At 36.7% G+C, this 14,541-nt stretch overlaps 1 protein-coding gene across 18 annotated transcripts in view; it reads right to left on the bottom strand.

Annotated features, from left to right (window-relative positions):
• Positions 1-3,042: 3,042 nt before the first annotated feature.
• The window catches only part of SOX6 (SRY-box transcription factor 6), a 375,371-nt gene continuing 363,872 nt past the window's right edge, over positions 3,043-14,541 (bottom strand). For all 18 annotated transcript variants that reach the window (XM_064657436.1, XM_064657427.1, XM_064657438.1 and 15 more), the window contains one exon: positions 3,043-10,020. In XM_064657436.1, coding sequence (XP_064513506.1) covers positions 9,717-10,020 — 304 coding nt within the window. In that variant the 3' untranslated portion in view covers positions 3,043-9,716. The remainder of the gene's footprint in view (positions 10,021-14,541) is intronic.

Below are 14,541 nucleotides of genomic sequence, written 5' to 3' on the forward strand. Positions count from 1 at the left end.
CCTTTCCACTTGGTGACTATAGGGTCTTGCAGGCTAGGGTCCTGCTGCATGGCTGTGGCTCATAACAAAATATTTCTATTTCCTGATTTACAAATATAATCCTGTGTGGCCTGACTTAAAAAGAAGCTTAGTCATGTGCCTGAAGTGTGAGGTATCTTATTCATAAAATTAAAGCTGGATGTTGTGGATGTAATGCAAGAGTCAGGGGGGTTTGTACTTCATGTTTAATGGTTTTTAGCTTATGTTTCATTTTTGAAAATTAATTTAAAATGATTACCTGGTTTTTTCTTCACACATCCTGCTAGTCCAGAAGAGTAGGAAAAAAGAGACCCAAATAATCAACATGCTTTTCTTTTATAATTTGATTATTCAAGGAGAATTATTTAGAGCTCTAATAATTACCTTTATTTCTTATCCAGTGATCCTTTGCTGATAAGCTACAACAGCAAACAAACCTCTAAGTAGGTTCTAATACAAGTAGAGAAGCTTTAATTTATTTTGACGCCACAAAATTTAAAAGTGTCCCTAAGTAGTTCTTAATAGAACTGAGCACAGCGATTTCTACAGAGCAATTATGTTTTATTGTGTCAATCATCCAATAGGCATTAATATAAAGCAGAACAGCTCTGAAGAAGTTTGTAACAGACTGTCATGTCAAGAACCCGAATACTAACCTGTAATGGCCTTCATATTATTAGAACTACTAAGGGTCAGATTCCAATTAATTCACAGATTTAACAGTCTTCCACTGTAGTGGGTCTTGATACAATTAAGAAATAATAGATGACAGGAAGGATACTTCCTGGCAGCTAATGACCGATGGCAGTATTTGAAGGCCTTTAACCCAGCTGGTCATTAACTGCTCAGAGACACAACCTGGAGCTCATATTTTCTATTATAAACCATATATTAAAGAAATAAATCAACTACTATTATTTCTCCTCCTCCACCCTCCTTCCAATCCATATGAGCTGCTGCTATTGGACTACTGTGGTAGTAGTTAATGGCCACAGGAAAATCCCAATGCAAGTAACCAGTGGGGAGATAGACTTGTACTGAACCTTGGAATCTTCAAAACCACTAACTACAGTAGTCCTAATGGCTTCCAAGGAACCTGCAGCTGATGAACAGAGTTTGTGCTCAAAGGGAAAACCACATGTGAGTGAAAGACAATGGACTCGAGCAGCAGAAGCACCTCAATGCTCATATTTGTTGTGCTCTGTCACTCGTTTTGCCAAAGTGTCTTGGCTTCCAGTGCAGTAGAGCCTTTCTGTGCTGATTGGAATAACCATGGTAACTTAGGGGCTTATTTATTACTCATCTAGCACTGTGATACCTTCCCCTTGCAGTGACCTGACTCATATATTATATTATTAGTAAAATTTCTGTAGGCTAAGATGACCATTTACAGTGGCAACCAGACTAGCACAGAGAAGACAGCATGACCAAGTTGTTCAGAGGTGCTGCTCTCCAGGGAAGAACACCAGATGATGCCTGTGCACCTGGGCCACCTATCTGTCCCGGGCATGCTACTCCTTGGCACCAGGAACAACATATGCCCTGCTCTTGGTATGGGCAGCTCCCAACACACTACCTTGTCCAGAAGATTGTTGGACATGTGGAGACAGCACCCCGTCCTGCATTGCATTAATGCATATTTTTTTTTAGATTGACATTTAGAGATGTCACATAAACATTTTGCCTCTTCCTGTGGCAGGAAGCAGTGACTTTTTGTATGCCATTGCTCAGCTGGCTTTCCATCATACCTGTGCAACAGCACACTGATGCCATCAGTGTGTCTCAGATTACTGATCAGTATTTACAGCTGCAGTTTTCAATAAGGAAAAGGAGTGGTAAGGGGTGTGGGGGGGAGGGGGAAACAGAAAAAAATTGGATGGCAGGAGTTAAGTGGAGCAATATGAAAATACAGCAGCAGAACTTTGGACTCCATTGCAGATGTAGTGCAAACTTCAGTCTCACTGACATGGTGCTTCAGTAGCTTCAGCTGGACTGACAGTGATCTAGTGCCCAGTTCTGTTTTTCAAACTTATGGTATGGCCATCACCACACTGCTGTGGTGTACAACATCAAACTGCTGTTGATTATGCAGCAGAAATACAGGTTTTTTGCTGCCTTCTCCTCTAGATCACTTTAGTGCTACCATTTGACTGAGTAACTAGGTAATCACTCACCAAAAGCCAAAGCTTAAATTGCACAAGTCAATATTTATATATTTATCCATTATAATACATTTTGGTCAGCAACTTCCTTACCATCCACTTTTGACCTTGAAGTATTTCATCACAAAAATTCATAATGCAGTATGTGATTTTTAGTAATTTCATGTATGATGCTCTCTCCAAGGAGGAAAGGATTCTCTCCCACTTAGATGTTTCAGGGTGGTTTGTGCAATAACTGCAACTTGACTGACATCTGATGTAATGTACAATCAAAATGTTCTGTTACAGTTTTGCTACAGTACAGTATGCTTCGATGTAATTTATTATTTTCCAATGAGAACCATGACTAATTACCAAGTCAGAAGCCAATCATAATACACAAATAGCAGTTTACAGACATGGCAACATGGCAACTATAGGCTTTTTTTGTTGTCAACTTTGGTTAGTTTGTTTAATGTTATATGCAGAGGAAAAGGGGAAGGCAGAGAAAGAAGAAACATGAGAAATGTTTTGTCTCATTTCTACTGAATAAAAACCCTTCTGAGATTATGTTGCCACCAACAGCACTTCCTGCACACAAAATTGACAGTATTCAGTGAATATTATAAAATTAGGTTAGTTATCATCCATGTCTTTTACAGCATACGGTGTTAATGGATTTCAGAGGCTGATAAATGCCTTCATAGACTGGAAAAGCATGGGGAAAACATAAGAGCTGGAAAATTCAGTCTCTACATTTAAAAGAGGCCATCTGAACAGGCTTAGTTGCATTTTCCTGTCCATCATCTCACCATGGTCAATCTTTAATACTAATTTCAAAGGAATGATAAGGGATGCATAGAAGAAGTCACACGCACATCTCTTAAAACAAAATTTATCTTTAATTTGTAAGTGTCAACAGCAGTACAAAAGATGGAGTGATGGTGAATAGATTAAGGGTAGAGAGGACAGTCTTGAGGTAAATGAGCATAAATAGGCAGTCTTATAGACACTCCCCTGAGGGGTCTAAACCCCTATCATGGCATATACTGCATCACCCAAGGATGACATGTTTAACATATCAGGAAAGCACCTTGTGCAAAAAAAAAAAAAAAAAAGAAATTAAAAAAATCCCTCCCACCCTAAACATGTAGGTAAGGTGCCAACGTACACCAGAACATACTGTATATGGACAGTGTCTTTCAATTTTGTCTTTTCCATTAATAACTGAGGCAGAGGAGGAGAAGACTCTTAAAAGTACCACTGAAAGATTATTTAATATTTAATTTACCTCACGTCAATACTGCACAACAAAATCCAAGAAGTCTGTTTATGCAATGAAGCAGAGCTAAGAATAACTATTCTCTTCTTTAATCTGAGAACAGATTTATTTTTTTTAAATCAGTATCCTTAGCAAACTTTTTTCTTTCTTTTTTTTTACTGTGTCAAGAGGAGAGTGTGAGATGTGATGGCAACCTTTAAGTTCATTTAAAAACTTTACACTGGACTGTACAAGATTTTTTTTTGATAAACTATTTACATTTTCAGACTTTAAAACATATTCAAAGCAGCAATAGACACTAGTTTATCCTCTAAACGCCCAAATAATTCCCGGCCATGGGCCCAGGTAGGTACCTGCATTGTATATAGAATTTCTACAAAGAAAACCTGCCCATTAAGTTAGCCAGTGGGTGTTCAACAAGCAGCCCTTGCCGTTAAGAACTGCACCCACAGTGTTGCTATAGGAATCAAAGCATAGTACCTTGACAAGAGAGTCTCAGTTGTCCCAACAGCTCTACACAAACTTTACAATTTGAAACAGCAGCTAGCATGTCAGTCCAGCATGTCAGTGAATTGTGCTGATTAAATTAACATAGAGTACAATCTCACAATATACATCACAAACAAATTACAATGTCAGGAAATAAGAGTTACAGTAAGATAAGTTATGTAGTAACAGCTTATAAGCTTGTCTTAATGTAATAAAAAAATTTTTACATGGGAAATACATAATGAATGAACATAAATGCTAAGCATTCTAGTTTGCTACAAGCTGAAGAAGAGTACAAGAAAAAAAACATTGCTTTCTGGAAAGCAAAACACAAATGACAAAGGAAGACAAACGGAGAATGCACACTAGCAGGTCTGCAATGTGCAGCATACAAACAGTTAAATATTTGCACATTCCCCATACTCCAAGAGCACCAAGGACCTCACTTGTGGTTTTCAGAAAGCGGAAATTACAAAGCAAGCCATGTCACTAAGTTGCTTTATAGCTTTCATATTGCCATAAATACCAATTTGATAAGTTTTCCTTTAGCCCAGTTCATCCCACCCCTCCCCCTTTTTACGCAGCGTGTGAAATCTCAGAATACTTCTTTGTCACCATTTCCAACAAATCTGGTAGTTAAAAAAGGGCGTTGGATTAAAATGAAATGGTTTTGCATATAATTTTTTTTTCTTCTGTTGCAGGAGATTGCAGTATATCAAAAATGTAGCTTGATCTGAGAAAAATCACAGATTTTAATGGGTTGTACCAAAAAAAAAGGGTTAGGAGAAGTTTTTTTTAAAGGAAAAAGAGTTAAGTGTTTTGTAAAAGATCAAATGAGGTCATGTAGTATTATTCTTTTAAAAGAACATGCTTAAGTGCCAACTTGAATCTTAAAAAAGCATGCAAAACACCACGGGGTCCAAGCCCATTCATTAACTTCTCATAAAATCTTGAAGAACTCTATCATACATCCTGCTGGCTGCATCTTCAGTGCAGTTGTTTGTACTGCGGCCCTGGCTCAGCAAAGGTCACCCCACTTAACGCCAACACTTTAACTGGTCCTCATGACCACCACAGAAGGACTAATATGCTTAATATTAAGCAGGTGGATAAGTGTTTTGCTGGGGGAGGATGGGGTCTTAAACTTGTACTATGCTTTGCTAGGAAATTATTTTGAAATGCCATGCCTTTGATACGACCGAAAAAGAAAAGCAGAAAGCCAGCTTGGAGAGATTAGATGGCGTTGGGAGGAGGTTGTTCTGTATTTATTTCAAAGCAGGAACTGCCCACGGCTGACTGCTGTACACTTTGCACAGGGTATCATATTATTGGGGCTAATGCTGCCTTTTGTTTGGCATTCCCATCCCGGAGCAATCCCATCTTTTGCCCTCCCCCTGCCTCTCACACTGCACCTGAGTACACTGATTTAGGAGCACATTGTGATCCTGTGAATTCTCAGCATGTGGTTTCACAAACTTGATGGTGATGCCCAAACATACAGGCAGACCAGAACTGGGCCAATTGGTCAGTTATTTCTCCGTGTAAACCTGAACTCTGAAAAGCAGTTCTGTTTCCATTATGACCTTTATCTTCCACTTTTATAAAATATGAAGTGAACTATTCTAGTTGGTATCAGACTGTTTTGGGAGTGTTCTTGTCTTGAAAATAAGTATTTTATAATTTTCCAAAAGAAAATACATTATATCTGTTAATTAAATAAACTGCCTGTTCACAAGGAAAATAGCATTACTGTATTTGTGCTCCTGAATGAAGTTGTTATTTTTTTCAGGCAGTTATTAAGGAGCCTCAAACACAAATGCTTAAAAAGCAATTCCATGAGTCCTCTTTGTGTGTTGTGTGAACAATTTCCCTTGGTATTATAGCCTAATATGACAATAACATGATTAAATGAATATAAAACCCAGAGGTTGTATATTATTGAATCCTGCCTGCATTGCAAGGGCCATTTCAGTCGTTATAATCTTTCCACAAATATGCTTTTGACTTCCAAATGCCATTCTTGTTAAAAAATAAAATATCATCAGTTTCACTTGGATTCAGAAGACTGTGTTTCCTATAAAACGTATCAGAAATTTGGCATGTTTAATGTATCAACTTTCTAAAGAAGAAGAAGAAAGTATTCCCTCCTTGTGGGATATGCTATCAAAAATCAGAGAGAGCACAAGTGAGGCATCTTGCTGTCCCAGCTACAGGTCCACAATACTGCGCTCACACTGCGGGTGTAAATTCAGCATCTACATGAGGTACAGTGACTTGTCAGCATTTAATATGGACCAACATACACTGATATAGAACAAAAGTAAATACATAACTTATACTTCACTAAGTATCCATGAACAAAAAATAAAATTCTATTTCCTATGTTATATTTACACAATTTAAAAAAAATCTAAAATGAGATGGTAAATTCATCAAAAACTTTGTTTTAAGCTCCGATTAATAAAGTAAAAATATTGGGTTTTATCCTTATGATTGTCCTTCCTTGATTTCTACTGACATTTTAGAGCCAATGTCGGCTAATAAATAGAATAACATGCTCATAGGCACAATTCAGCTTCAAATGTGTTCCTCCCACTCCCCCAGCCAGTAAATGCAATTTTTACCAGCTGGCAATTCCTGAACAGCCAGTCATTTTTAAGAATGTGGCTTTAACATACAGAGCATCAGCAATGAGGCAGGGCTGGAGCTAAAACAAAGTGTTCATACATACATGTATTTTGCATAAATAAATGAAATAACAAGACATAAAAATGACTCAAATCCGGCAACTGTGAGGCAGGCCCACACGAGTCGAAACAGATGACTTTTGTTCATGTAGTTTTCGTACAACAGTTTCACATTAGTCAGAAGTGATAAAAAATACCATTTATATCCAGTGCTTATAACACTTACGAAACAACATCTGTGAGTGTGTGTTTTTTTTTGTACTACAAGCAAAATCAAGTTTCAGTCCTAAAGAACAGTCCTTTGTTCTCCACAAGCCTGCAGAATATTATTTTGGCATGGTCATAAAATGAAAAAAAATAAAAATTAACCAACTAATCTAAATGTTTGCCTTTGTGCAAAAAAATAATTACATAAAATGCAATGCTAGCAATACAGCATTCTACCTATGCAACAAAACCAGAAAAAAAGAGAGCAAGAGAGAAAGAAAGTGACATGGGGGGAGGGAGAGATAATTCTAACTGGAGAATTATGTAAGACATTAATAAATAGTATTTTATTTTATTTTTTTTTAGGAACTAATGATATCCTCCCCCCAATCTGAGCTGAATGTATTAAAACCAGTTCAAATTCCCAAGCAATTATAAGAACAAAAAACCACTTTCTATCAGTACCTTAGCCAGCTTAAAGAGGACGCTCACCAGCTAATGACACAGCATATGCCTTTAAAGTCTTGGCTAGACCAGCTTATTGCTTATTAGACATGGACTCAGAACACATTTAAATAAATATTAAAAATATAGGTTTTTTGTTCCAAATCACAAAATGGTCAGAGAAATTTGACCACTGTGTTTCTATGCCATTATCTTCATAAATTGTCCTGTAAATTGAACAATCTTCTTTGTCTTGGGGGTAGTTCTCTCACATTGAAACACGATTACTACAGTGGCAAAAATGGCTGTTTCTGATCAAACAGGTAACAGTAGGGCTATGAGGGAAATGACTGCTCTTCCATAGAGCATCGTGTCATTGCAGCTCAGAATTTCTGCAAGACGGGATGCCAGCACAAGGATGGCCAGCACTAGCACCAGACTTCTTTTGGTGTCTGGGCCCGAAACAAAGCCTGTGCAGCTCTGTGGGAAGATGCCCATACACTACAAGAGGAGCTGCTCTAGGCCCACTCATACCTCTCAGCCTGAGCCTGGATTTATCACTAATGTGCTGAAAACATCCAATTCAAAATAAAGGCTGCGGGAGTTGAGCACATTTATTCATCAGGCCTATTGGATCTGCATGTATATACAGTGATATATTTGTGAACAGGAGTGGAGTATGAGGGAAAAAAATAAAGGCAATTTCTCCTCTGTCTTTGCAATTTAATAGATTTACAATCTTTGAATATCTTTCTCGTATATACCCCAGAATTTTCTCCAGCAATTGCATTGTTTCTAGAAGTATTACAAATAGAAATTTTAATTTCTATAGCACCTAATGTCCAAAGATCCCAAAGCACTTGACAAGCACTTGAAAAGTCACATTCCCACATGACTAATATTCAATAAATAGTTTTGATGAACCATTTTCCCAGCTTTGCAATTAGACATTTGGGTAGCCTTCCCTCCCCCATTAAGAGTCTCACATATAAATCACTGCATAAATACTTAAGGTATCACACAGTTCCTTCAGGTGGCAACAGAAACATATGTTTCTGTATGGAGCCATGATTCACTGCAGGATTCCTCAGGCCCTAAAAATTCATCACAGTGGACTCCAAATGTAATTTGGATTTAACATCTGCCCTTGCTGTCTAAGTATAGAGGTTTATAACTATAAACACTTTTTTAGGAATATTTGTACTCTATGTGCATATAAAAGTACTCACTTTATTTTGAATTACATATAGCAGTGTTTCTAAGTGCTCCTTGAACATACTATGTTAGAGGAACAACTGAATTTCTCATTCATAAAAGTTATGTTCATTTTAGTAGCAGGTGCACTTTTCTTTTCATATACCTGTGTGATTTAGGGGAGGAGAAAGAAGGGGTTGTTAAAAATATCAGTAAGGAATTGGAAGTGTAATGCCACCAACTGTACTTTTAAAAATAAATATTAAGTATTTGGACCCTTGACATTCTGGAATGAATAAATTATTTAAGAGAAAATATGTTAAGACTGAATGCAAGGGTTAAAAGCAAAGGGATAGAGAATGTAATCAGAGGTGGCCTCACACTGTTAAGACAGGCCCGTCCATAGCTGGTGATCGCTCTTTTGTGCTTACTTAAAATTTCACACTAATGGCACATCAAGAGGCAAAAGCAATTGGGCACATGCACTATGGCAACCATGTTCACTACTTAAGAGTATCCTGTCACCAGATTCCTGAGTACTTCACCATATTCTGGAAAAAAATTAGGGTTTATATATAATTTTTTTAAGATGCCAAAGGATTGTCTAAGACTTTACAGTGTCTCCTTTAAGACTTTTTTTTTTAAATGTTAAGATTCAAAAGTTATGAAAAGTTTGGCACATCAGAAGTTCAGCTATACATATGGAAAAAAAAATGGAATTCAGAGACTATTTTTTAAAGACGAGCTATGATGCACAGATGTGCACACTTGTGGACTTGTTCTGTTTCACAATATGAAATCTGCAGTTTTTGTTTTTTTAAAATAATCCAGAATAAAAACACATTCACAACCTGTAGGCTGGCACAGCATACCTGAGTGAGAATGTAAAACCCCCATCTAAAACAGTAACTTAAACCTTTATCAGCATCCAAACAGAAAAAGACAAAAGGTAAGACTTGTAAGACAGCTATTGATTCATATAAGTTTTCAAGTCCTGATGTCTGATATTTATGTCTTCATCTAAATTAAAAAAAAAAAAAACAAAAACCAAAACAAAACGAAAACAAAAAAAAAAACCAAGTTCATGAAAAATTAGGGAAACAATCTGTCTCACACGATAAGAAACATTTAAGACCATTCTGCTGATGTAACTGTAGGAGCCACACATGCATGCAGGCTCTTTAAGAACTTTTGTTCAAAAAAACCCCAAAAAAACCCAAATGAGTCTGAGTACTTTAATTCTGTGAACACTCCTCAGTTGGCACTGACTGCCTCATGGGCTTCGTTTTCGCTACTATAGTCTGATTTGGGATCATCCTCATAGTCCTCGTACATTTCTATTTCATCCTCTCCATTTATCATTTCATTTCCAGCGAGGCTTCCGCTGTCCGTCTTCATACCATAAGTGCTCTGGATGACGGGGATGCTGGGCTCAGGGCTGGCAGAGGTGCTCGAGCAATCCGATGTCATCTGAGGTGATGGCGTGGTAGTCGCCATGGTAATAGCACCAGGGTAGACAACTCCCGTTCCCGTGGTGATTGGAATCTGAGGCTGTTGTCTGGAAGGAAAAACGAGAGGGAATCGTGATTTCCTGTGTTTAGAGGGGGAAGACCTTCTGCAAGTCCAAATGAAAGAAAAGCAGATGGTTTCCTAGAAAGGCTGCGTGCATTCCTCCAGGGCTCACAGATTGGTGCTATGTGGTATTGGTTCATCTCCTCTCCCCCAGAGGACAACTGAGGGGTAAAGTGTTTAGTAACTACCAGACATTGATTCTTTCATGTATTTTATGTGTTTATTTCAACCATAATGTGAATTAGCATTTGGGTTTTTGAAGAAAAGTACTTGACAAAAAGAACAGATGTTCTTTTTTCTATGGTACAGTCTACAGAAATTCAGAAATTCATTGGGTCCTGAAGACCCAATGTCAAATGTGATTTATTGTGACAATGCAAATACATGGTAAGACTCAATTAAGGGTGCAATACTTCTACTAATACACCTTACCTTCTAGTATCTAACTTTGCAAGATGTAATGCTGTCTTTTCTCATGTGTGTGATTCTAAGCATAGTGGAGCAACATCACACATAAACTAAATTCGACTTTTATCACTGCCAGCCAAGAAATTCAGCACAAGCTTTACTGTAAGCATGCACATAGCTGTACTAAGTGATGTGATGTCTCTTCTTACAGTAATATACATATATTCAAATGACTTTCTGAGAAAAGGTCAGCTTGCTGAACCTGTTCTATGGTCAACCCCTTATTGGCTACACATTAACTAAATCTACTTCTTACATTTGGGTTAATTAACTAATAAAGTACTTTCTATATTAAACTACTCATACAAATATTCTGATATTTCTTCTGGATCATTACCTTTAGTAAAGCTAAGAGAAAAAGAAGGGATATAACTTTTCTGAAGCCTATTTGGATAATCTATTTAAAGAGTCATATATTTCAATGTATTCCCAACCTTCTTTACAGCAATATTGACCCAGTGAACTATTACAGAATTTTAGCAGGAGAAACAGTGTCAGATATGATTGAATAGTCTAATGAATCTGCAACTTCTTGATCACAGTGTCATTCTATACTAAATTCAAAAGGACATTTTATAAACCAACCTCTCAGACAAATTCTTAATAATTGGCTAAATCAATACACAAAGTAATGTTAAGCTTATTTACAAGACCCTAAATGTTGAGTATTTGTTGTTCATTGATCAAACTCTAATTTTGATAAGTATCACAGTACAGAGTTACAGGGCCACTGAAGTCCTTCAAGTCTGGGAACTGAGACAGACAGTCAAATCATGAACACTCTGTGTAAGATAACACTAAAATAGCTTGTAGTACTGTCATTGCTGGTACTGCTAGCCTGACTCTTAAAGCCTCTGCACAGCTTGAGAAATTCAAACATCTGTTGTGTAAGTATGGTACACCTGGCTAGCAGCAAGCAAAAACATTGCAGTAATTCATTTGACACAGTCATTATACTCCTGTTTGCAAATGATGATTTGCAGATGATTTACAAACAGCTTAGGATTTTTCACTAAATTTTCACTTTTTAAATGTTCTGATAAATGTTCTGTGAAAACAATTTTCAGCCAATGTATTTGCTTGCAAGTGATTTTCTGCAAATATCTTTCAATACTTTATCCATAAAATTGAACACCTACCTCGCATGGGAACATTTCTGGTCTAGGATTGCATGTTGTCAAGAGTATAAACTATTACTGCTAAAAAGCCACACATATCTCCTCCACAACTTTTAGATACAGACAATGTTCATGTTAATGAATGTTTCCACAAAGCGAACGAAAAAGAAACCCACACATGGTCAACAGAAAAATTCTACATAGCTGTGACCAGGCCATACATTCTAATCTGCCCATGTAACAACTGCTGGTACTAATCTTTTTTCTGGTATTTCTTAGAATAAATAAATTCAGAAAAACAAAGCATCGCCAGTTGTTCATCAAAGAACACCATAATATTAATGCCAAAAGGCACTTTGAGAAAAGTTGTCGCAACTGCTGTAACAGAAGTTGTAGAATATACTCAAAGAATGACTGAGTGCAAGACTCTCTAGTGTTATAAATGACATTATCAGAAAACTAATAACCACTTCTACCCCTCCAACCCAAAAAAGTTTGCATTTTTTCAGAAGCAAATTGCCTTTTTTACAAGCAGCAAGAACAATAAAAGTGTCTAAGACAGTACTGTGAGATATCTTGATAAAATAATGGTTGTCAGTGTTAAGGCCTAAAGGACAGATAAAAAATTCTGGCATTCTTTCAAATACTTATCAAATCAGCAAAACTCTTCTGTATATCCACATTTCAATGGGACTGGGTACACTTGTACCAAGTACCACCCATTTCAGAGTATTAAGGGAGCTGATCATCTGAGCATAAAGAAGTCAATTTTACAGAGATGTATTTTACTTGAGAACACATGAAAAGCATGGCAAACTATAGAATGACTCTAATAGTAAAAAACTTGATTGGTGTAACAGAGAAGTTAAAGGCTTACTGAGTTTGTCATTTATGAATGCAGTCTTTTTTTTTACATGTTAAACAGAAATCGGACATGCCGTGCATGCCTGTTGCTGGCTGGGTAATAACTTTAAATTACCTATATCTCACCATGGAACTGTAAACATGTGGTAACTGTACCACCTAATTGAAAAGGGTCTCAAATTGCTACCCATTTGCTAGCAAAAATTTGGTAGCACTTACGCATGGGCACCTACACACCCCCAGTAACTGGACACCTACCTCTTACTTAATACCTATTATTATTTAGAGCTGATCAGGCTGTCACTGTAAATTCTGCTCTAGTTGCTACATTTCATCCCAGAAAGCCTTATTTTAAGATATCACAAACTATATGGATGGCACATATTTCTGGAGATGAGTGTTATCACTTCTTAAGCAATTAAATTCGGGGGGGGGGGGGGGGGGGGGGAATCAAAGCATTTATTTAAATTCCCACTGCTGTCCCTGAAAGGAACAGTTTGGAGTTTCTAACCTATGGCTCTGGCCATTTAAAAGCATTTATATTAATGGTACAAAATTGAATTCCACACATTTAATCATTGTCTAGCTATAGTTTTGCCTATCATAGAACCTTGGAGTGGGGAGATAAAAATTTACTGCAGGCTACAGGTTACAATTCAGCTCAGTTGCACATCATTAAAGCAAGGATGTTTTCTGTCTGGTTAAGATTTCCAGAATCCAACATTAATCTTCTGATCTCTTCAGATCTGTGAGGAATGGTGGTGACACATGGCTACATACCCTGGCTTCAAACCACTCCTGTCTCCACCATCTCCTCTTTGACAAAGAAATCCTTATGTGGCCAATTACTAGATGTCACTCACCTCTGTTCTGCAAGGACTGTTAATCTGTCTGTCCACTCTGGGGCCAAAGATTTGGTTAGGTAAATATAAAAATGGAGATAACATGAACATTCGTAGATGAATTGACCTGCTCACAAGTTTGTGGCATTAATATTCTTAGGATTTTCCTGGAGAATGTTCCACTTTTGACTTTTGCAAAACTATCTAAACATTTAAATTGGCAAATTACCATTGTTTTCTGATCCCTTCCCAACCATATTTTCGACAGCTCTTTAAATGACTGAAATAAAAATTGATTGCATTAAGGAAAATGCTTATAAGTTACACACCCCTGAAACTTACATTCCCATATGGAATGAAATAACAGTAAATCTCACAAAAGCACCCATTGTGTACTTGCTTTAAGTTCAAGCTACAGGAGTATAATATTACAGCCTTATTCAAAACTGTAGTCTAGCAACATTCAGACTATGTGTGTACAGTAGTTATAAACACTATAAAGGCTTTATTCTAAACATCTTACACTGGTAAAACATCAAAAAAAAAAAAGTTACCGCTTACATCATTTTTAGAGAAATGTATATAGCATATACTTGGATTTAGAGTGTATTAGACTGTAAAAATGACTGAGAGATGGATTATTTTTGTAAGACAAAGCACCAAAAGACAGATTCTTAACTTAAAATGTCTGAATTTATGGTTTATATATGATCCATTTGTTAGTTCACATTTATTTATGCATTACAAAAAACTACTATTGAAGATAAATTGTAAATCACTTGAAGTCTGTTTAGGGATTAACTTATGCTGAAGTTATCATTCATGACTTCCATTAATAATTTTACTATTAAAAATAACTCAATTATTTTAAAGACATAGTTGGCTTCAGATTCAGCTTCCACTAGATTGAAACCAGCAATTTTTTTAATATACTCTGCATTAAGCATGAATTATTTCAGTATATTATCTGCCTCATTGGAACAAAATTCATTCATGTAGGGATGCAACAGAAGGCCTCTGCACATTTTAAGTTCGACTCTGTTCTTTAAAATACTTGGCAGTTTCTAGATTTTTGTGCTAGTCTATCAAATATGTGACATTTATCTCAAAACATTAATTTCCAGTCCAATCTATTCCAAGAAATCTTCACTCTCTTTCAATTCTTTGGAAGCTTTTCTTCAAAAATCAGAACAGAACTTGGCCATTCATTAGCTT

The sequence above is a fragment of the Pseudopipra pipra genome, chromosome 6, assembly GCF_036250125.1.
Source record: "Pseudopipra pipra isolate bDixPip1 chromosome 6, bDixPip1.hap1, whole genome shotgun sequence".
Taxonomy (NCBI): domain Eukaryota; kingdom Metazoa; phylum Chordata; class Aves; order Passeriformes; family Pipridae; genus Pseudopipra; species Pseudopipra pipra.